This window comes from Pygocentrus nattereri, chromosome 4 (assembly GCF_015220715.1).
Source record: "Pygocentrus nattereri isolate fPygNat1 chromosome 4, fPygNat1.pri, whole genome shotgun sequence".
Classification (NCBI taxonomy): domain Eukaryota; kingdom Metazoa; phylum Chordata; class Actinopteri; order Characiformes; family Serrasalmidae; genus Pygocentrus; species Pygocentrus nattereri.
The window spans coordinates 37086365-37111386 of NC_051214.1; the positions used below are offsets into that span (position 1 = coordinate 37086365).

Sequence of the window (25022 nt, forward strand, 5' to 3'; positions counted from 1 at the left end):
TTTTATATATATAAAAAAACAAACTATATTAAGGGTAACTTTAAATTTATTATAAGAAAAGAAACAAAATCACAGCTGAAGAGATATTAATTCATTCAAATGTCCAAAATGTTGTGGCAGACAGTCTAAATACTCCAGCCACCCATCACGATATGCTCACAAAGAAAATGCACAAAAACAAAGCCCAGCAGAACAAACTACATAACAAAAACAGAATTTTAGAAACGTTGCATGTTAGGTACAAAGAAATGGTTTCACTTGAACTACAAAGGAGAACACAGCATGATGCAAATGCATCTTCACTACATTCAAGTAAATGACAGATTCAGGTGTTCTGAATATACAAGTTGATCCTACTGCAGGAGTTTGACAATGCTGCATAATACTTGAGAGGAACCAAAATATTCAAAGAAAACAGGCAGCATGAGAGAAACTCTTTGGACATACAGAAAGGCACTTTGGATGCTGCTCTTTTTCAGTACGTTGCTTAAAAATATAAAACAGAATCGAGAGATTAACAATACTCTTTGTGCTAAAAACTTCCTGAATATTACAAATGACCAACTGTTTAATCTTAATATTTGTTGATACTCATATTTAAATATCAGAAGGCCATATATCTGTCCAAACAGACCTTTACATTTCAAACACATGAACTACAATCAGTTATTAAACCAAAATTCTACACCTACATAAAGAAATGTTATGATTGTCTTGCATAAAGGAGCACCAGAAAAGGGAATACACAAATGATAAGCAAAGACAGAAACGCTGGTTTTAAATTGCTGGTGAATATGAAAAAGAACCCAATTACCTGTGTATTTTCAGAACTATACCACTGAAGCTGGAAAAAATACTGTTACGTTTCCCACTAATATCAAGTTCTCTCCTTAACGTCAACTACACTGCAGAATCTGGTGTGTTAGTGCAGAAAAATACAGAGAATATCTTCAAATCTGGACTTTGAATCTAGTTTCCTGTCCTGTAATCACAGGTTGGTATGACACTAGGTGGCCAAACATTTACATCAACAGTAGCAATCCGATATTTCTCTATGTACGTTGTCTGAAAGTGGGACTAGATCCAACTGGATCAGCATTACAGAGCATTATGTGACACAATAAACGGTTACAAATACAGTAAAACTGGAAAAATGCTGACGTTAGCACAGTAACCCAGCATCACATAAACTGCTCTTACAGAGTTTAATAAACACATCATTGAATATTGGTTTGAAAAAACCTAAAAGTCTAATCATCTGTCTGATGCAATTTGTTTTTTTAAAGCAAATATGAATCTGATATCATTGCATCCCTAATCAACAGTTCCAGTAATGAACAGTGATTACAAAATCCAGGACAGGAGATTGGATTCATGGTTTAGATTTTAAGACATCTGCTGTAAAGTAACTTCCAGTGAGTTACTACTCATTATATTCATTATTTTGTTAGAAACTAACAATCTATGGTAACACTCCATTTTAATGGTCCTCTGTAGATGACGCTCACCTTGTCTCTAACTTAAAATCTGCTTAAATCATCTCTTCAACCCAAATCCTAACCCTAAACCTGGTCCTATTCCTAAACCTAATGCTGTTGATAATCAACAGGTCGTTTACTGACAATGTGGGCTTTTATAGATAAACTATAGGGGACCATCAAAACAAAGTGTGACCCAATACGTAAAGATGCACAATACTGCAGTTGTAATCATGCATACAAAGGTATTAAAGTACAACTGAACTAAACACAGGCTGTGTTCGAAACAGTATACTATGTACTGCACAGTGAACCAGTATCAACTGTATACTGTATGGTAGTGTACAGTATAATATCCAGTAAGTGATGTTTACCATCATGTACAGTGTACTGTACTACAGAGTCACACGTCCTCTTGAAATGAATATGTTGCATTTTGGGATGCAGTATATCAGAAAGATGGCATGCTTGCTAATTGCTTATGCATGCTTATTTGCATATTTGGCCAGAGCAGTACATCATCCTGGTATCTTTGGCATAACAGAGAAATTAATGTTTGTCACATACTGTATACTATTTACTACTAGAGGTACAGTAAGTATGAGCAGTATAAAGTAGGCTGTTTCAACCAGAGCCGTATTCCACAGTACATGCCTCCCTAAACTGGATGCCTGTTAGGACTACTATAACTTAACAGGCCTGTAAACTTCTGTTTGCTTTATTACCGTTTAACAATAAAGCTGGTCATATGTGCATAGATCTCGTACAACCCAGTGTGCCTAGTTAACATTCCACTTGAAAAAAGATTCAGAGCCAACATGTAGGTCCTTACATTCTTGGCAATAAACTCAGCATTACAGAAACATGAGCATTAAACGCTATGTTCATACTATATGCGATTTCAGATCATCTAAACCATACTGCTTTCTGAATACTGTAGATTGTAACACCCTTACATAACCACCAGCCAACACTTCGCTTATGCAAGCAATGCCTATTCTGTTTCTCTACCTGCATTCATGCTGTCACTTGCACTCGTTTTATTGTTTACTCACCAATCTTAATCAAATTTCCATAATTTGCCCCTTATCTCTAATGTAGTCAGCCAAGATAAATAGACAGAAAGGCTTCAGGCTTCCAGAAGGCTGCTGGTACTACTGTGTGTAGCTAGGCAATGTACTTTTGCCAATTTTTATACCACTTGGGTTGGGAGATCATTTAGGTGTGCAGTTTACACAATTTTATTTGCCTCCATTATTTGTGAGGTGTATTAGCTCTAGTTCAAAACTAAAGGCTTACTACATGTAGTGTAAGGGGAAAATTGTGTAAATTAGATTTTATTGCCAAAATTTTAATCTAACATGCACAAATTCAGCACTCTGTCTCTTTGCTGCTCCTGTGTCTCTTCATCCTAAAAGACAGGGCTTTTTCTGGCCTGTCTGTCAGGTCCTCAAAGGAACGGGGGGCAGAGCCTGGATTGGGGAATTCCTCTGCCAGTGCCTGCTCGTCCAGGTGAGAGTCATAGCTGGGGTCCTCCTGGATGGTGGCCATACGTGAAGGCTCCATGCTGGGCAAAAGGCTTGGGGCTGTAGGGGTCACACAGGTCGCAGGCAGTAGGACAGGAGGGGTGCTGGTCTGCAGTGGGCCAGTGGTCTGGAAACGTGGGGCAGCGGAGAGAGCAGAGGCAGAGGGTGGCTTGAAGATGCGCACAGAGGCCGACTCAAGACTGCTCAGCATCTCTGCATTCTGTAAACAGACAAAAGCACATGCATATTTATATGAATAATCAGTGAGGACATCAATCGCCAACCTAAAGGAATGGACTGGAAAAAGATTTACCCATATTTATTTAAGGGGATGGATGAAAAATATGAATGGGCCAATATAAAAAATTTAACCACTGCGTCCTACAGTGGTGTCAGAATTGTCTGTAGATTTTATTGATTTAAAGATGAACATTCCCTTCTGATGATGTATCTTGAAGGTGAGAGGAACATAATGCCTAATATCATGTCTGTATTTATTAGCCTCTAAATCAGCAGCTATGCTAGAAGTCAAGATCTTTATTGCAGCGGGGTGATTCCCAAAGGTTGTACAACGTATCTCTGTAATTCATGCTGGGTACTAGAATGAGAGAATAATGATGGACAAAATCCCATTTGCATACAAAATAGAGAATTCTGTCAAACTGATGAGGCTGAGGGGTGCAGTGCTGTGCTACACAATACGACATAACATCAGTACTGTTGAAGTGTGTTAGAGCAGGGAAAATATAAAACTAGGCCGTGCATAAACAGCATTACTGTGTCCACAGTGTTGTCCTGGCTAATACTCACACTCGGGTAAAAGAGTGATCTGGTGTTTAATTCATACTGCTGGTCAAGCTTCTTATCCTATAGATGATAGAGGCAGATAAAATACAATATTAGTATTGTAAATATTAGTTATTAGATCTGTGCTGAGTAAGGTAAATGAGAGATATCTATGAGACCTACCACACAGTGCACTAGAATACTGAGAGGGATCCAGAAGAGCAATGAGAAGGCCACAACCGAGCCCACTATGTTATCAGCCAGGAACTTTCCTGAGGAAAGAGAAAAGTTCTCTCACTTCTGCTCTCCCCTGCCTGCTTTAAATCAATCACCTGTAGAAGGAGGGTAACAGTGGTGCAGAAAGCACTCACCAAAAGTGTTGATGTTCAGCTTGTCAATGAAATCCCACAACCTCTCAATGACATCCTGCACCTGCTTCATGCATTTACCCTGCAAGCAAAATGGAAATGAGCAGGGGTGCACAATTGGAATCGGCATATTCAGGTTCCAAACACTCACTGGCAATCTGCCAATTTTGATTATGATTATCTGTTTATAGTTTTAAGATGTTATAATGTGAGTCAGGTAAGTGCATTCATGCTGTATTTAAATGCTTCTGCTACACCTATACCAAAATTCAGTGGGAAAACTGAGGCCCTGCAACGAAAAACAGGATATGTGACATTTTCGTAAAAACTTATACGCATGGTATGACATCGTTTCATGCTCTGTTTTTAAAATAAAGGCTTTTTAAACATAACAGGATGTACAAAATAAACCAGAAAACAAAATAACTGATAACCCAAAAAAAGGAAAAAAAAAAACAATTTTCTCCCGTTTCCCATTCCACCCACTAGTTAGGACTCCCCCAACCACACGATACTACCAACACTAGGAGGGCAAGGCTGGCACAGGCTTCCTCCAAGACCTGTAAGGCCAGCTACGGCATCTTTTCAAACAGCCACTCACGCAACGTTATCGAACAGCTGAACGTGCTTGCCAGATCTGTTACGTCAGCTATCAGACGCCTGCGCTGACTAGCATCGCGTTGACTGACAGGTGTAGAAGGGGGGCCATCTTACCCACCCAGAGAGAGCGAGGCCAATTGTGCTCTCGTGGACTCATGGCTACAGATGGTTGTAGCATCACCAGGGATCGAACTCGCAATTTCCTGATGATAGGGCCAATGCTTAGATGGTTGCACCACTCGGGAGCCCTTATAAAAAGCAAACTTGTATTTGCCAATAAGAAATGTAGATCAAATATATCAAATTATATATATATATATATATATATATATATATATATATATATATATATATAATTATGTATGTGTATATACAAGGTAAATAAAAAGTAGGGATATTTCCTAAATTTGCCTTTTTTGCCACCAATACTCATATTCAGATCTTAAGTATTTTACAATAACAATAAGGATATAGATATTTCTTCTAAAGCTTTAAAATGAGCTGTTTCTAACCCAAGCGCTTTAGATAAGTGTCTAAAACTAGGCTATCATGCTCAAACTACTCAAACACTCTACTACCGCACAGGAACAAATACATAGCTAAGAACATGACATCATACAACGTAATCGATTTCATTTTTCAGTCCAATATCCAGTCTACTGGCCAAACACAGCTATCCACTGCTACCAATATGCCATCACTAATTCAAAACACAGCAAAATCACAATAATATCTCAGTAACAGGCTTCTAAGGGTTAAATTCAGCTCCCTGAAGAAAATGGCACTGATAAACAGAAAGGCTCTCTCTGTTGTAGCTGTCTTTGTGTAAACTGATTTTAGGAACTCACGCTTCCATCGCAGAAGCCCACTGTGCAGGGTTTGCCTTTGCGCAGGTAGAGGAAGTTACCCCTCTCATCCTGGTGCGGAGAGCATGTACCTGTCCCGTTGCGGCAGCACACTTTACACGAGTTATCTGTCTCTGTGGCATGGAGACAGTATTTAAATGTCATGACATATATAACGTGACATCACTAAGCACTATTATAATATAGTCAAGCCCAGAAAACAAACCAAACATGTACTTCTTTGCTTAACCTAGATGTCAACAAGTTTTGTACTGGATTGAAATAAAATTACTTCAAAAACATTACATAAAATACTTTTTTTAACTTTAAAAGTCATTTCTTACTTTATTACAATGAACCTGTAGATTAGGTATTTAAAAATTTCTCAAGCTTCTCATTTATAAATATGTCATTTAGCTGTTTCAACCTTAAAAAAAGTACAATGTGGTTTAAAAGACTGGAATCACTTTTTCATTAATAATTGCTATTATTATATTTCATAATAACAGTGTAACCTGAAACACTACAATCTATACACGAGAGAGTATTTGAAGATATTTTATTCAGTATTTCACAGCTCAAAGTGTTTGAACGCACCTGTACTGACAAGCGCAAGCGAGGTAAAGAAAATGTTTTTGATCACTAATTCTCATTTTCATTATGATTACAATGATTTGTAAAGTCTTAGATTTTGACACTCTGTATAGCTATTTATTTTATTTTTCCTTTCAGTGTTTTCTGCAGAAAATTTTTCAATAGACTTTTGAACACTAGCTTCTGTGCCTGCTGAGTGAGCTCAACGCAAAAATAAATAAAAGTAAAACGAACCGTTGCAAGCACATGACTGCAGGCCCAGAAATGCCTCACAGAATGGTATGCACTCTCCATTGAGACACTGGCCACTGTCCAGACAGGTGGTCTTATCAGGAAGGCTCTCTGGAGGAGGGCATTCACTGCTTTTACCTGTCAAGACAGGACAAAAAAGATTGACAAAGGAGATATAAAATTTAAAACAGTTTACTGCAGATGAAGAAATGTACACCTTTACAGACAGCTCTGTATTTACAATTGCTCATTTGAGGAGCACAATAAAGACAAAAGTTTACAGTGGCTCTAATTGGGTGTTGTTCTGTTCTACTGATTTAAGTGCATGACCAATTCACTGCATTAACAACAACTCCCTAAATACTCAGTTCATAATTCAATATGAATTTTGTAGTTCAGTCTCACCTGTGCAGTGAGATGCGCCTTTACAGGTAGCGTTGATCTGCTCCTGGCACTGCTTCCCCTCCTTCTCATACATGCAGTTTTTGCAGCAGGCACTGTTCCTGTCACTGCAGTCCAAAAAGAGACAAGAGAGCCAAGACCAATGTCAACATACAAGGAAGATTTTGTGTACTTAATTAAATAAAGCAGCTACAATACTGATAACATCTGCACTTTATGTCCTGAGTTTGCACTATTACCTTTGTCCTGTCTGTATGTTTAGTATATTAAATTACGTGTCTAATTATTACAATGCACACTAACAGCCAAAGCTGGGAACAATCTGTCACATTAATACTTAGTTATTTTATATAAAATAACAATTTACACCATGCAGATTCAATTATCCTAAACCAGACAACAAACGATATTTTTAGATACTGTATTCTATATATATTGTAATTATTTACAACTAGTTCCAAAAAAGTTGGGGCAGCATGTCAAATGCTAGAATCATGTTTTACACTTATCTGCCACCATTACTAGGTTTATATTATTGAAAACGGTGATCCCAAACTTTTGAACGCTAGTGTATACAGTGCTACTCTGTAAAATGCTAGTTTACATGGTGTTACACTAGTGACTATAGCAACCAAATCTCATCCCAGGGATCAATAAATCGATTTCTATGTCGTATCTATCTTTCTATCCATGTATCTATGTATCCGTCTACACCTACATCACTATTACAGTCTAAATATTCATATCAGAACTGACATTTTTCTTACTGTTTAAAATTAAAGGTTACAATAAAAAATAAGATTATTGCATAAGAAATGTTTCTGCAGCTTTTTACCCAATACAGAAATCACAGAGCTCTGCTGTTCAGCTCATGCTTTGTGGTGCAGCCACATGAGGGCGCTCTACCTGCACTGCTTGTCTGGCCGCAGCTTGCAGTTGGCCGTGCAGCACAGGTCAGTGCTGAGGTGGAGCAGCCCGGGATCACACTCCTCGCCCTCCTCCACCCGCGAATTTCCACACACCTTACTGTTCCTCTCCTTAAAACAGGACGGGCCCTTGTGCCTCAGCCTTTTCACTATGGAGATCTTACTGCAGTTGGAAAATAGCTGGAAACAAAGATAGGAGTCAGGAAATTAACCATTTCTTGATGGTGGCTCACAAGACAATTTAATGACTATCAAATGATGGTGATATGTTTAAATGCAATCATGAAGATTTAAAAACCATCTTTATCAATACTACAATGACTGAACTGTAAATTAGGCAAAGGTGTACCTTGTTATTTGTGTGGTCTCCACTCACAGCGATGGGGTACATGACATATTTGCCTCCCTGGTCCTCACTGGGGGCACAGTAAGGAACGTCATCTGGATCATGCACAGCCCCAAAGTTATGCCCAAGCTCATGAGTGGTTACTAAATCGGCTTCCTGTGTGAGGTAAGAACAGGACTGATTTTTATTAACGTTATCTAATCACAGGTGAGGTTATTTGGATTGCATAAACACCTGGTGTATTAGCTCACCTTAGTCAGAATGGTTTTCCCGTAATTCTTGGTGCTGGTTAAGCCTGTGTTCAGGTAAATGGACTGCTGGTCACTTGATGACTGAGGGCTCTCTTCAAAAACAAACAAGCAAAACAGTGGCATTACATTAGTGCAGAAAACAGTGGTGAATCATGATGCATGGATTTTGATTAGATCAATTATAACTGAGCTTGGTTTTTCATGCCTATAAAGACCCTTTCAAAGTTTGTAAACAAACATGATGTCAAAGATAAACAAAGACGTGAGTGTGTTTTGGCAGAAGTGGAGCTTTCCATTACTGACCTGAGTTAGCAAAGGGAGCCAGTTTAGAAAATCTCTGAATGATGAAATGTCTGAATATTGTGTAGTCGATTGAGCCGTTATTTGATGTAGGCTCTGAAACGGATGTGACCCGGGTGGACTTCTGTAAAATTACACTTTATAAGGCTAATAACTAGACAACTGTATAAACAACACCTAGACATTTTATAATATATGTATATATTGTTCTGCAGCTCTCTTGACGTGTCTTACAATCCATATTTTCTGTAACACAAATTTACTCTGTCCATAGATTTGGGGGCCAGGGAGAGGGACAGTGTATTCTCTTTACTGTTTGGTGGAGGACAAACTGTCCTAAATAATTTGCTCTCCAAACATCTGTGCTTTTTAACATCGTGTTGTGTTTTGGTTGTTAAATTTGACCTCCAGTATATATACAGTGGTTTCCAAAAGACCACTAATGAAAATGGTTCTATTTTAAATTTTTCCCTGATTAATACAATGTTTTTCACTACAAATTCTATTATTGGCATAATAATCTGAGTGAATCATTGGATCTTTGAAATATTTACATGACGTTTGTCCCCTTTTGCTTTAATGACTGCGTGCGCTCAAGGCATGGACTTAAATTACTAACACTGACAAAAGGCTCTGCTGAGAGGATCAAATCCACCTGAGAATCATCTGAACACAAGATCCAAAGAGACAATATATATATATTTTTTTTATCTGACCTTCATGTACTAAGGCCTTAACATGTCACAGATTGGCTGAAATTGAGTTAGCACAGAATCTTGAAAATGTTTTAATCATTTTACTTTATCTTTTTTTTTTTTTAATATATTGTTTTAGAATAACTATGGCTTAAACCAGGGGTGACAAATCTGACCAGGAAAGGGCTGATGTGGCTGCAGGTTTTCATTCCAAACAAGCAAAAGCACACACGACTGTACTTGTTTAATCAACTGTTCAGTCTTAAAACGATCCTATGAGATCCTGCTTTGTTGGAACAAAAGCCTGCAGTTCCTGGCTAACATGGAGAGGATCTTATACAAAGACTTTGACTTTAATCCATTTATTCTGTCATGCTTTTACATCCTTCACACAGATTCATGGGAAATGCAGTCCATATACACATGGAATCTTCCATGTTCCTTTACTGTAGCAGGCCTAGCCAGCTCCCACTTCTGATGTTCAAGACTCTCAAAGATGTATTGAACTGAAGTAAACTAAGCAGGCAATCTGTGATACTGTAAGACACAACCTGCGTCTTATCTACCACAGGCTGTAGCTCCCTCCTGGATTTAAAGACACTAACACAGTAGCCTTATGTGTTAACAATAAGTAGCTCGTAAGTCCAGCAGAATCACTTACCTCATTTAACCTAAAAAAATGCTTCTACGTCTAAAGATGTATATCTGTGTGTTTGTGACACCTATGGGCATCTGACTAGGGTTGCCATACAAAACAGAAAGCAAGTTACAAGCTTAAACCATGTTTAACTAGATTAGCCATCAAATATGAACATAAATCACCAGTAGCTTGAAGCTAACATAGTGTGGCAAACCTCATAGAGAAATGAGCATCACTGTAGAGTGTGGGGCTGTTTAGATGACGAATTACAAGTTTTTTTCATTGAAAAAATACACAAAGCACCTTAATTCAGCAGTTATCTCAGAGACAATGTGTGTACCTTTAGAATATGGCAAAGAAACTCCAAGGAAACTACACACCCTTAGAGCAGAGGCCTCCAGGGGCTCCATCTTTAGCTGGTGCAACATATGCAAGTCCCAGAGTGCCTTCATCAAAGTCTTGATAGGTAAACAGATGAGCTAGACACACTTTGGAGGCGTTGGCAGCAATGTCAATGCTGAATTGCTGCAAAAAAAAAAAAAAAGATTGGTAACAGTTCTGAAAAGTAGTCATTTCTAAAGCCCACCTTATCTTGTTCTAGTCCCAATCAACTTATTTTGGAAAAATAAACACTAACAAATATATGTTTAATGCATATTTTATATTTACACATTATTACACTATTATGCTCAAAAGTTTGTAGACACCCACTCATTCAATGTTTATTCTGAAATCAAGGGTATTAATAGGGAGTTTGTGCCGTAACAGCCCTCTCCTCTACTGGGAAGGGTTTGCATGAAATACTGGAACATTGCTGTAAGGATTTAATTGCATTCAGTCACAAAAGCATTGGTGAAGTCATCCAAGTATTGGATAGAGCTCCATCCCTCCAGACACTAGAGTACTTTTCTAAGGACATTCACTAATTAGAAGAGTTGTCTGGATGCTTCTGGACATACAGTGTATGCTACTTCATTCTGAAAACTCAATCTCACCTCGAGCAGTTTTTTCACATCCCACACATCTTTGTTTTTCACTGGACTCCCCCTCATGTTGAAGTGGGCCTTCCCTGGATCCGGTTTGGTGGGGGTTTTGTTAATGATAATCTGAGGAAGTCAAAATGAACAAGTTCAATTCCATCACAAAGCAAAAGACAACATTCATAATTTCAGATTCACTATCCAGAGGTACTGCTTTTGTCTGGAGCACAACTGATCTTCACATACCACCACATTAACACACACCTGCTGTATCTGAACACCATATCCCTTAAATTCCTCATCCCAAGACGTGTTTCTGTAAATGTCATCCACTCGGTCAATCAGTTCAATCTGCAAAATTTATAACCAAGAAAGATACTGTTATAAAACAATGTTGCTTTTAGGCTAGGATAGACCTGAAAGCTGGTTTCTGTGATCCATTTTATGCCATTTTCAAAATGTTCTGCAGTCTAATAGTAGACCTTACTAACCTGCTGGCCAGAAACTAATAGAGAAAACTGTCTCCTCACCAGGTAGTTTATGGTGGTGCTCTCCTCTCTGTGGCCCATGTGTCTGAAGAAGCGATAGTCAGCCACCAGCAGCAGGGGGCAGGTGTTCTTACTGTGGTCTATTGCCTGCCTCCTCTCTCGCAGGTGCTCTGTGGAAAGGATAGCGAGGGGGAAAGTTAATAGGTGTGATCATAGTCAGCACTTTACAAGGTGAAACTCGAAAACAAGGGGTAAGAAAAATAAGAAATGCAATTGGGCCTTGGTCTGCCACATTCGGGCTCTCCTTCAGTCTTGCTCCATCCTACTCCTGCCTCACCTCATTCTGTCTCCGCCTCACTCAAGCTCCCTCTCGTTCTGGCTCCGTCCTGATTCCACGCCACCCTGGAACCAACTTGTCTCTGCTCTGGCACTGCTCAATTGTCACTAGTTACTTTTATCACCTGTGTCTTGACTGGTTACCTTTGTTACATGTGACTTTTTTGTGTACATACATTGTTTGTACCTGCACTTTGTGAGCCATACCAGTGTAATTCTAGCCGTCTGAGTTTATCCTTTTTGTGAAGCACTGATAAAGCCTTTTTATTCTGAACCGTATTCTCTTAGGTGAGTTTCATGTGATGCTTGCTCGTAGATTATGCTATACATGTTCCCATTCCCACATTCTTGCTTTTGTGTTTTTCTACAGCTTGTGTCCTCTGTTTCTGATTTTAGCCTGCTGTGGATCTACCCATAAGAGATTGACTGCTTTAGCCTCTGCCTTGGACAACAATTTACAAATTTTGTCTAATAAACAACACTTGTGTTTACAGTCTACTGCCCCCAGCTTCCACCATTACACTAGCTTTGTGAATGAAGCAATAACACAGGATCCGCTAGTACAGGCCACAAGGCTGGGTGTTTCTCTGATAAACTTATAGCCCATTATTTTCTTGCAATTGGGCTGATTTGATCATTAAACACATTTGAAAAATCCAAGATCATTAAATATCTTGCTCCCAAATTGAGACATTCCTGGTACTCTCCCGCTGTGGAGCGCATGATGGAAGTGCATCAGCTCCTCAGTGTTGAAGAACAGTAAACACAACCCTCTACTAAGCTCACACTCCCCCTGTGCAACCCCCACCGTATGGACACACCATTAGTTCCCTGTGCCATTACAGTCGGCACTAATTATGCCTCCATTAATAATGAAGCACTGCGGTAAAGAGGGGAACCCACCGTGCACGCAGAACTGAGTGCCGAATAACGAGTGTGAGGCTTTAACCAGCCAATTTCAAGCAGAAAGACTAATGTTTCAGGACTGTCAGACATGACAAATACAGACAAAAGCTAGAAGAACCAGCTCACACACTTATAAATGAGAACACAACAATTATTTTTTCAAACGGTTAAAAAATGTTTACAAATGATTCAGAAGTGCAGCTGCAGTCTTTTGGCTGACATAACAGATTTGGCAGTTAGTGTTCTCCTCCAAGCACACTGAGCTGTCTTTGATGTTGCATTTGTGGGAATTTGAAAAGATGCAGTGGCTGGCCTCATATGAGCCGGGGAAAGCATATGCTAGCTTTCACCCTACCAGCATTTTTAAGCTGCTTTAGCTTGCCCAATCTCAAGCTTTCACAGCATGCCACTTTGCAATCTCCTGCTGGACAGTGGTCTCCTGTAGGCATGATAATTATGGATGTTTTTCTGCTGCTCTGAAAGGGCAGGGAGGTTCAAAGCCATACCACCAAATATAACTACTGCAAATGGATTTTACATATGTAATAGGCCCTGTTGTTAGGATATTTACAGTAGGTCTGTTACTTCAGTATTTATGGCAGCTGCTGGCTCAGGGAGTAATAGTAATATTGCTGCACACAGTAACCTGTGCTGAGCACGATAGCTATGCCTTAATGACAATAGAGAAAGTTAGTGACAGTTTTATTTCATTTGGTTGTGAAATTGCTGTTTCTAGAAACATGTAAGGTGAATTTGGCTGCATGGAGTGGGTTTTAAATCTGATAACCTGTGGGGAACCACAGTAGCATCTTGCTGGTGATGATTTTGATCCAGTTGGAGCATCCCGTGACATGGGTTTGCTTCACTGTTTATGATAACCGGCTTATGTCACTGCGATGTTTTACTGCTCTAACAAATTCTTTAACATTACATCCGAGGTGAAAGCTGTTGATAAAATGATTCGCTTCAACAAGTTGTCCTGACAAAATCAGCAAAAGTTAGCATAACATAAACAAAAATTATTTTATGAGCAGCATCACATTCCTAGTAGATCACTTCCGGCAGGTGGCAAGACTTTTTGCCTATACATATTGAAGCAATTTGTATATATAGAAATATCGAAACAACTAGCTAGCACAACTGATTAACAGCTCAGATGCCTCTGTTACTTAGTAACAGGGAGATGTGCACATGATAGATATATTTTCCTTGTAGCTCCAGGGCAAAACATCTGAATCAGGAGAGACTGTATAAACATTATTTTTTTTGGCCATTTTATTGCAGTCCAGTTACAAATCACTCACCCTCCTCTTTCTCATCTTCCTCCTGTGCTGTGGCCATACGCACACTGTCAGGCAGGAGCTGAGTCGCCTCGGCACTGACATAACCACACACTTTAGGAGCGGAAAGCCGACTCACATTCCGAATGTCCTCTGAGCGGTACACCAGCAAACGGTCATCCGGCGAACCCTCAGTGAACCTCCACAGAGGCTACAAACACACACAGAGCAGACAAGACATCCATAACATCTACTCAAAATAGCAACAGACAATGTCTTAACATCAGCAAGTTCATTCTTCACTTAGATTCTAATCAAATTCTATGTCAGAATGTCAGCATTTTAAAAGAAACCCCTCCCCCTTTCCAAGTTCACTTTTAATGCATTTCTGTTTTTTGTACTAAAATAGCTATACTTCCTATTTACATGACAGCTTATTTTATATATCACTCTTTCTCCCTTAGAACTAAGCAGGCTACTTCTGTGTCGTTAAGACTGATATATGTAAATGAGCTCTGTCCTGATTGGCTGCTCTGCATTGTGCCTTGTTCAAAACACAATCCAGGCTGAAACTCTACTTATGTCTTCAGCATGAATGTGCTAAACTGCTGTTGGCTGAATGATGGATATTTGAAAATGCATTGGTTCACAAGCTCACAAAAACAGTGTAATCAATACAGGCTGTTTTTTCAGCAATTTCCATATAGGGACTGTGTGGACTGTCGAAATTACTGTTACTAATTACAAATTACTATTTAGAAAAGGTCTACCCTTCCAATCAAAGAAGACACTTGCCTGACTAATGGCACTGCTGTGGTGCAGTGCAACAGAAAATAGGAAAAAAACAACAACTGCAGGACAAGCGGTTTCATGTGTTACTTACCTCTATGTTGTAATCAGCTTCATCAGTCAGGATGTGGGCAGTGAAGTCATTGTCATCAATGTGAGCCTGCACGCGAGAGTTTTCCTCCCCTGCAAGTACAAGGTGTTAAGTCATTATCAGAGGGACTAATTTAGGCCTACTGCATGCGACCAGCCATGTATCTTTACAATTCTTTTTTTTTTTTTTTTTTTACCTAGGCACTGGCCAAAATATAAAAATGGGTGATAAATGAACCTGAATAAAAGAATGTAGAAATGTAATAAAGTTGTGTACAATTCCATCTGACCATAAAAAGAGCACATGCAAATTTGTTATTCATCAATTTCAGCGTATATGTTCAACATATTGGTACAACCATACTCATTTCTGGTGGGACTGTGTGTGTAAATTTGAGTACAAACTTTCAACAACCTAAAAAAAGTTGAATTTTTAACCAAAACTATTTTCAAATCTACTACACCAATAATAAGAATAACAATAGAAAATAACAATAATAAAGAGTGCACTTGTCAGTCCACTACAAAAGTTAATGTGCTTATTTTACATGTACATAAAAATTATATGTATAAACAAATGATGCAACTATTCCATGTTACATTTAATTACACTGTGCTCTTGTTTCATACTGACAGTGCACAAAAATTTTAAAAACACAGCTAGTGTAGAAGCTTCTAATATAATGCATTGCAATAATAAGCATTTATTTTAGAAAAAATAATCACACTTAACAATTGTGTTATTCTTCAATGTTAAATTATTAAGACATTTAAAAAGAAGGAGCAGGGCACTTACTGCTTGACCTCAAACTCTGTCTACAAGAACAGCCATTGGCTCACAAACTGCTAAATGTTGTCGTTTATTGGCTTCCTAACAAAACAGCTGCATGAATTTGGGTGTGCTTCATGTAAATTATACATAAATGAAGTGCTAGTGCTAGTAGGCTGGCACTTGATTTCATGCACCATAGATGATTTATTAGTTGTACTCAAATCTCAGCTCCTTTCCACATTGTACAAAAGTTTGATGAATCAGACCCAAGTAGTTTGTACATAATACAGGTCACAAAGACTGCTCAACTGGCTAGTGTTTTAATAGGAAACAAGGACTAAAGTGATCCCTGCATTCATCTATGGGAAAGACATCAGTAACTGTGGTTAAAAGTATCCAATGAGTGTGATGTATGATATGTAAGGAAAAACAGAAAAGCAGCTGTTCCTCATGTGACTGAGATTGTTAAAGTGGGAAGTGATCAGACTGAGTCAGCAAGAACAGTCCATCCACAACTTCACAGAGAAGGATATTATAAGCTGAAAGCACATTTGAGTGTTCAGTGATGATAAAACCATAGTCACTTGTCTACAGAAATGTGAAAAAGTGATGCGGTCAGATGAGTCATCATTCACCATATTCTCCACAAGTGGGCAAGTGCATGTGTGGCTTCACTTGTCCCCCTAAGATCACTGTAAATCAGTGACATCTCAATCATCTTAATCCTGACGAGAGTGGTCTCTTCCAGAATAAAAATGCCCCCATCCACAAGGTACGAAGGGTCACTGAATGGCTTAATGAGTATGTAAATGATGCAAATCATATGCTCTGGCCTTTGCTGACACCAGAACTCCAACCATTTGAATGCCAAAGAGAAATTCTGGACTAACATGTTACAGACAGCGCATGGAGAAACGCTGGATGTACAAACCATTTATTCCTTCGGTGGTGATGGGGAATGTGAACTCTCTGGCCAACAAGACAGACAAACTAGCTGCACTGGTTCGTAGTCAGCATTTATACCAGGAATGTAGTCTTCCATGTCTCACGGAAACGTGGATAACTGGCAACATTCCAGATGCTAACGTGGACATTCCCGGCTTCACCACCGTGAGAGTGGATAGGGAAACGGAGTGGCAAAAGCAAAGGTAGAGGACTCATGCTTTTTGTTAACATCAGATGGTGCAACCCAGGACATGTGACTTTGAAGGAGATAATCTGCAGTCGGGATATTGAATCGATGGCAGTGAGTCTTCATCCCTATTATGTCCCTAGGGAGCTGTCACACGCCATTGCTGTTTGTGTTTACATTCCCCCTCGCGCGGACGCTGAGACGGCGTGTGACGTCATACATGCTACCATCGCAAGACTACAGACCCAGCAGCCTGAGGCTTTCATTGCCATTTCTGGTGCTTTTGACCACATTACACTGGACTCACTGCTCATATCTTTTTATCAGTATGTAGAATGCCCCACCAGGAAGAACAGGACAATTGATCTCCTTTAGCCAATGTGAAGGATGCATACATCGCCACACCCCTGCCCCCTCTGGGAAAATCTGACCATAACCTGGTCTACCTGCAGCCTCAGTACAAACCCCGTGCCCGGAGAGAGCCTGTAACCACACTCTCCTTCAGGAAATGGTCTCCTGAAGCCGATGCGGCTCTCAGGGATTGTTTCGAGTCCACGGAATGGACTGCAGGAGCCATACGGAGAGGATATTGAGGGTATTACACACAGCATGACGGACAACATGAACTTTTGCATGGACACTGTTGTTCCTGTTGTTCGGGATGAGAATCAGTACCTCTAAATCCAAAACCATGGTTCTCTGGCGGAAAAGGGCCGGAGAGCCCTCTCTGGGTCGGGGATAGGCTCTTGCCTCAAGTGGAGGAGTTCAAGTATCTCGGGGTCTTGTTCACAATTGATGGTACAAGGGAGCGGGAGATTGACAGGCGGATTGGTGCTGGGTCAGCAGTGATGCGGGCTCTTTACCGGTATGTTGTGGTAAAGAAAGAGCTGAGCCATAAGGCAAGGCTCTCAATTTACTGGTCGATCTACGTTCCCACCCTCACCTATGGTCATGAGCTTTGGGTAATGACCGAAAGAATAAGATCGCGATTACAAGAGGCCAAAATGAGTTTCCTCCGCAGGGTGTCTGGACTCTCCCTTAGAGATAGGGTGAGAAGTTCGGTCATCCGGGAGGGACTCGGAGGGACTCTTCACGTCGAGAGGAGCCAGTTGAGGTGGTTCGGGCATCTGGTTAGGATGCCTCCTGGACGCCTCCCTCGGGAGGTGTCACAGGCAAGTCCACCTGGGAGGAGACCCCGGGGAAGACCCAGGACACACTGGCGTGACTATATCGCCAAGCTGGCCTGGGAGTGCCTCGGAATCCCCCTTGGAGAGCTAGTGGAAGTGGCTGGGGAAAGGGAGGTCTGGGCCTCATTGCTTAGGATGCTGCCCCCGCAACCCAAACCCCGGAGAAGTGGAAGATAATGGATGGATGGATGGATGGATGGATGGATGGATGGACTGTTGTTCCTGTGAAAACTGTACGCTGCTTTGCTAACAACAAGCCCTGGATAACCAGCGATGTCAAAGGCCTGCTGAATAAAAAGAAGAGAGCCTTTAAAGACAACAACCAGAAGGAGCTTAAGAACGTACAGAGGGAGCTCAAAATCCACTTGCGAGAGGCCAAGGAGTCCTACAGGGTGAAGGTGGAGCGGAGGTTAATGGAGAATAACATGAGAGAGGTATGGAATGGTATGAAGACCATTAAAGGTTGTAAGCAGAGGATAGACAGTGTGTTAGACGGTGACACAGAGAGAGCCAATGAGTTCAACATCTTCTATAACCGGTTTGACTGCCCTGTTCAGATATCCACAGCACCTGCATGTCCAGCAGTCACCTCCACACCCTCCCTCTTCTCAGCTCCTGGCACTTCAGTCTCTGTCTGCCTGGACATCAACACCTCATCTGCTCCTACTGATATTCATGCCACGCTGACGGAACATACATCACGACCCCCTCTACCCCCTCTTCACACATCAAGGCATCTGATCTGATCTGCAGCACTGCGATAGCCCCCCCTCCCCCCTTCTGCACACCTTCACTGTAGATCAAGTTAGAGGTGAGCTGAGGAAACTCCACACAAGGAAAGCAGCTGGTCCGGACCAAGTATGTCCTAGACTACTTAGGTCTTGTGCTGCTGAGTTGGGGGCACCCCTACAGCACATCTTCAAACTGAGTCTGCGCTTGGGGAGGGTTCCCTCACTGTGGAAGACATCATGCCTCATTCCAGTACCCAAGAGGGGTCAACCCAGTGAACTCAATGACTTCAGGCCTGTTGCTCTAACATCCCATGTCATGAAGACACTGGAGCACCTTCTTCTACACCTTCTCAGACCCCAGGTTTGACATGCAACAGACCCCCTGCAGTTCGCCTACAGGTAGAAAGTGGGAGTGGAGGATGCCATGCTATACTTCCTCCATTGTGCCCACTCTTATCTGGACAAGGGTGGTTGTGCTGTAAGAGTCATGTTCTTTCATTTTTCCAGTGCCTTTAACACCATTCAGCCCCTCCAAGACAAGCTGGTTAGCATGCAATTGTCTTAAATTATTAGTAAAGTGTTTATTTTTACATAAATGGCTGCAACTGTAACAACTGCAATTTCCCCCTGGGATCAATAAAGGAATCTGAATCTGAAGTGGATCCACACCTGGTCTCCTGGATTACTGACTACCTCACTGGCAGACCTCAGTATGTCATACTGAAGGACTGTACATCAGAGACTGTGGTCAGCAGCACAGGAGCACCACAAGGGACTGTACTTTCCCCCTTTCTGTTCACACTTTACACCTCAGAGTTTCAGTACAACTCTGAGACGTGCCACACGCAGAAGTTTTCTGACGACACTGCCATCGTGGCTTGTGTAAGGGGAGGGCAGGAAGGGAAGTACAAGAAGGGGAGTACAAGACCCTGGTGAAGGACTTTGTGGAGTGGCGCCATGGGAGCAACCTGCTTCTGAACACTGCCAAGACCAAGGAGATGGTAGTGGACTTTCGCAGGGTTAGGCCACCCACACAGCCAATCTCTATTGAGGGGGTTGAAGTGGAGAGGGTAATGGCCGACAGGTACACTGAATCTGAATCTCATGCTTATCTTGTGTTTATCTATTCATCTGCACATATAGACAGCGTGCTGCACATATTGCACTTTCTGCATACCTAATTGCGCACCTTGCACATCTGGACACTAGACACTTTGTTTGGTACAATATATGCACATATTTGTTTAGTCATTCTGTGGTCATTATATGCTGTCACCTGTAAATTTTTGTACAGTCATTATTGTACAGAATTTTTCATCTCAGGTTATAGATATCACAGACTGTTGCAATTTTTTTTCTTTCTATTTGTAAATATGCCTGTAGATAGGATCTGGTTTATTTACTCTTGTTATATGTCTACACCCGTTTACGGTTCCTGTATAGTGTTGTGTGTCTGCTACTGGCTGCTACATGTCCTTCGGGATCAATTAAGCATCTATCTTTCTTTCTATCTATCTATCTATCTATCTATCTAAATACGTTGTATAATTATTTGTATAAATATGTTGTAAGTAACTTGTATAATTCTTATTTATAACACATTAATTACATGCTTATAAGTAAAAATGTGCACTTATGCAATATGTATACATTTACTACATTAATATCATGCTTACTTAGTCATTAGTACATGTGCATTATAAGAATACTGAAAGCAGTACATAAAGGGCAATACAAATATTTTAATATGTACTATTAATTTTCGAGTCCTTCATATACACAACACTGATGCTTCCAAACACATAAAACTGTCAGATACATTTCTATGTTAGAGCAGTACAAAACAAACACATGAAACTTATAATTGATTCTAGCATTTATAACAAACAGAAGATTTTACCGCAACCCTACCAACGACGTGGCCGGTGAAAAAGTTCTCTCGTTGGACCTCATAAGCCTCCTGCGTGCCGTCTTGCCCCACCACCACAGCACTGAAGTCGTCTGTGAAAAGTTCAGTGTTGGTCGTCAGGTACAGCCTGAAGTGCCTGAAAAACAACAAAGACAGATGATAAACAGATCAACAGACAGACAAGCAGAAAAACAGACTGACTGAAAATGAACTGATCCCCAATGGGAAACATGGCATAACAAATGCAGTTCAACAGGTGTTTTGAAAACAAGGCCAGCTTATCAGACATAGTTCAAGCCTATTCGTGGAATGGACTGCAATGCCAATGGTGATTCACCAATGAAAACTATTTAGTCTAGGCTTAGGCTTCTTGTGAACCTGGGAAACCAGCCATTACTTAGTGATTTACTAGCAATGGTATTTTGACAGGCAGTAGGGATGCACAGTAATATCAGAAACATATGAGTATTGACTGATTTTTTTTTTTTTTTTAAATCAGCATCCCAAAGACTTTAGATCTGGTCGATACTTTAAATTAAATCAAATATGATATTTGACAACACAATTTTTCATATTCTGGAAGAGTAGAACATTTAGGTTGCCAATATTTACATTTTTTCATGTAGTCTACCAATAAACATTAAAAAATGTCGACTATATTCACTTGGATTAACATTACAAACAAATAACACTCACTTCTGTACAGTTACAGATACAGTAAAATGAATAAAAGGAGATATTTAAGTGCAGTATCTGAACGTCACCTAAATATTCAGCTTTTTTGGAGCACAATAAATATCATCCAATAATAATCATCAAAATATTAATCAAACTTAGACGTCCATCCGATGCCTGTAATTTTGTGATCAGTTATCTGATGACACTGAGATGATTCCAATATTATCTTGCATCCCAAGAAAAATGTTATTTAATTGTTTTAATTGTAATGCAAAGTCATTTGAATTATTTCTGTTGGTCACTATGAAATCATAATAAAATGCTCACATAGTATAAAAAGCATTTTCAAAACAAACAAATTAATAAATAAAAATAACTTTTTAAAAACAGGTTTTGATATGACAGGGACAATATTATCCCAGTTATTCTTAGCCTCATGAACTGTGGTCAGTTATGTAGTTCACACCATTAATACTGTGATACACAGTTTACCTGGATGTTCTATTGTGTTTGCCACAGAAACTCCACTTATACACTCATTCTAAAGGCATGGGTGGGTGACACACTCACCTCTGTAATGCGGTGAAGCTGAGCAGCCTCTCTGCATGTGTGTGCGTCTGCACATCTCGCTTACGAACAGAGTGCTGCTGCAGACTGGACAAGTTCAGCACATCAAAGTCTGCCAGCATCGAGCTGAGGTGATCTGAGAGAATAAAAGTAGGAAGATGAAGTTCCACAGAGAGCTGAGCAGCTGGGTCATTCTCATTAAACAGTCTCAAAGCATGTCCATGAATATTTTAATGTCATTATTATCAGAATAGTGAACAGGTGAACAATATTCACATAATTTAGTAGATCAACTTGAACTGGAATCTGCATTGGAAAGACAAACTTTTAAATGTTGAATCTCTTTACTGTAACGTTTTTCTTGTGAATTATTGGACATGAACCAAAATAACAAAATGCATAAAAATAAAAAGAATTAGCTCTGTGGCTCCCAATGTGTTGTAATGAGATAAATTTCGTAACATACATGAACTATATATTTGCAACATATTCATTCAGTATTCACTCACCCATCCAAATAATTGAATGGATCACTCTCAGGAGCTCAGCGAATTCCAGCATATTACTGTGATAGGGTGCCACCTGTGCAACAAGTCCAGTCGTGAAATTTCCTCGGTACTAAATATTCCACAGTCAACTGTCAGTGGCATTATAACAAAGTGGAAGCGATTGGGAACGACAGCAACTCAGCAACGTAGTGGTAGAGCACGTAAAATGACAGAGTGGAGTCAGCGGATGCTGAGGCGCATAGTGCGCAGAGGTTGCCGACTTTCTGCAGAGTCAATCAGTACAGACCTACAAACTTCATGTGGCCTTCAGATTAGTTAAAGAACAGCATATAGAGAGGTTCATGGAATGGGTTTCCATGGCCGAGCAGCTGCCTCCAAGCCTTACATCACCAAGCGCAATGCAAAGCAGCGAAAGCAGTACTGTAAAGCGCCGCCACTGGACTCTAGAGCAGTGGAGACGTTTTCTCTGGAGTAACAAATCATACTTCTCTATCTGGCGATCCGGTGGACGAATCTGGGTTTGGTGGTTGCCAGGAGAATGGTACTTGTGTGACTGCATTGTGCCAAGTGTAAAGTTTGGTGGAGGGGGGATTATGACGTGGGGTTGTTTTTCAGGAGTTGGGCTCGGCCCCTTAGTTCCAGTGAAAGGAACTCTTAATGCTTCAGCAGACCAAGAGATTTTGGACAATTTCATACTGCCAACTTTGTGGGAACAGTTCAAGGATAGCCCCTTCCTGTTCCATCATGTTTGTGAGAATAACGCTGCTGCCCACTGCAGGGAAAAATTACTTCCAGCTCTGACACTGCTGTTCATAATGCAGCTAGAGTAGCCCCATCACGTTATGGAGTTTTTCCAAACACAATAAGCCTATTTCTTTGTAAGCCAGGTGGACAGATCTCTGTATGTTTAGCAGGAAGTTCCACTGCTTTTTCAAAATTTCTGGACAATTACATAGTTCAGATGTAAACAAAGTAGTTCAGAGTGCTTTTATGTGAAATGCTTTGTTCTAGATAAACTTACATTGTCAAATTACTCACAGTGGTGGTGATAGGAACCAGATACCTGAAAGATGTAAGGTCTCTAATACGTTACTCCATGAAATGATTATAAATATGCTGCCTAATGAGACGCTCCTTTACATTAGTTCTGAGATGCTTTGGGCCTTAAACATTGAATAATAGACCCACAGCGGAGAGGAACATGAAGAGAGTTGCACGGCAACACAGTTCCCAAAGAAATTTCTATTTTCAGATTTACCACTATTTTACCATTATCAACACAACACAAACACACAAATGGGTTTTGAAAACCGTCAAGTTTCTCTAAACTCTTAAAAAAGATAGCTCTTCAGTAAAGGGAATGCTTCTTTAATAGAGCCATTTCATGCCTAAACGGTTCATGATGAAATGATTCTTTATTTTGATGGATAATGTGTTCTATACGGTTTTACACTGAAAAATGGCTTTGTTTACATCTCAACGACTGAATTATGGAGGAATGGGGGGGGGGGTTGTTGGAACCCCTCTTTAAATCCATACCAGTACACTCCGTTTTGGTGTCTCCATCGTTTCAGCATGTAGCCCTGAACAAATCACACAATCGCATGTGAACTGTTGAACGTATGGAGGTCTACGACTTACAAATGTCCTGACTAAGTGCTAGCCTAACTTATCCTCTCTAGCTGCACGGTACAGTCCAAACTCACCATATTCTCCATATCCCCGCAGAGGTCTCTCCGAGCACTCCGTCAGAAGGAACGAGAGCAGAAGTAAAGCGATGCGCTTCATGGCGATGAAAGCAAATCTGTGTCGATGTAACCCGCTTTAGTCGAGCAGCAGCAGCAGCAGCTAAACATTATCGGACGGATTAGCAGCGTGGCCGGGACCAACATCTGGACATGGTGGACAGGACAGAAGTGGTAGAAACGTTAATATTTACAGTGAAAGAGACACCGTGCGGCTGGTCAGGGAGCGCAGAGGACCAGAGATCTGAGGAGTGGATAGGAAAAGACCCAAACACCGGCCAGACACCCGGAAGTACTGTAGAGTTATGAAGCAGAAAAAAATCCCTGCCATTTGTAGTCGCTGTGCACGGGCCAGAGCGCAGGGCGCTGCTTACATTCACACGAGGCTTCTTAACCGAATTCTCCGTTCCACCTTAAATGGTGCAGAAGTTAACTACATTCCGGCGCGTCAGCCACTTAAGGTGGAGCGGAAAATTCGAACACGAAGCCAGCTCGCTTCGAGCTCGATTAAACTTGACGTGCCAAAAAATAGTAGTAGCAGTTAACAGACACTGAACTGACCTCTACACAGCTTCTCACTTTAATGTGTGTCCTGTGGGTTACATAAGAGGATAAATTCGTCCAGAGAGTTTGGTCACGGCCGTTGAGGCGCTGTGCTATTTTTATTTCTCGCCTCCATCACTCTGATATTCCCGCTCGGTGCTCAGTGGAAATGTAGTTTTATATCACATGCGGATGAATTGCGGTCGAATGACACTACAGGAGCTGAGCGATGTTCCTTATGTGGACATATACTTTACAGAGTTACGGAGCCCCGCTGGTATCCTCCCGTATAACGAAAAATAATGCGTGGCCAGGACTTGGTAAAGCGTGGGAATGAGATAATCAAGTCGTGGCCACGACTTAGTAAGCCGTGATCTCGTTCTCACGCCCAA

The 25022-nt window shown here is 40.6% G+C and overlaps 1 protein-coding gene across 3 annotated transcripts; it reads right to left on the bottom strand.

Annotated features, from left to right (window-relative positions):
- Positions 1-28: 28 nt before the first annotated feature.
- adam17b (ADAM metallopeptidase domain 17b) lies at positions 29-24946 on the bottom strand. Of its 3 annotated transcripts, XM_017682261.2 has the most exons (20): positions 24649-24946; positions 24049-24234; positions 21837-21969; positions 20591-20724; positions 14862-14950; positions 14003-14189; positions 11499-11626; positions 11233-11319; positions 10984-11094; positions 10369-10513; positions 8354-8445; positions 8106-8258; positions 7737-7936; positions 6834-6937; positions 6432-6566; positions 5607-5737; positions 4162-4240; positions 3974-4062; positions 3815-3871; positions 29-3224 (listed from the first exon to the last, which is right to left on the bottom strand). In XM_017682261.2, exons 2-20 carry the CDS (start codon positions 24128-24130, stop codon positions 2850-2852), a joined length of 2511 nt encoding a protein of 836 aa, XP_017537750.1. In that variant the 5' UTR covers positions 24131-24234; positions 24649-24946; the 3' UTR covers positions 29-2849. The 3 variants fall into 3 exon arrangements, with proteins under 3 accessions (XP_017537750.1, XP_017537741.1, XP_037393724.1); XM_017682252.2 differs by lacking the exon at positions 24649-24946 and having other exon boundaries at positions 24049-24603; XM_037537827.1 differs by lacking the exons at positions 24049-24234; positions 24649-24946 and adding an exon at positions 22343-22421.
- Between the last annotated feature and the right edge of the window lie 76 nt (positions 24947-25022).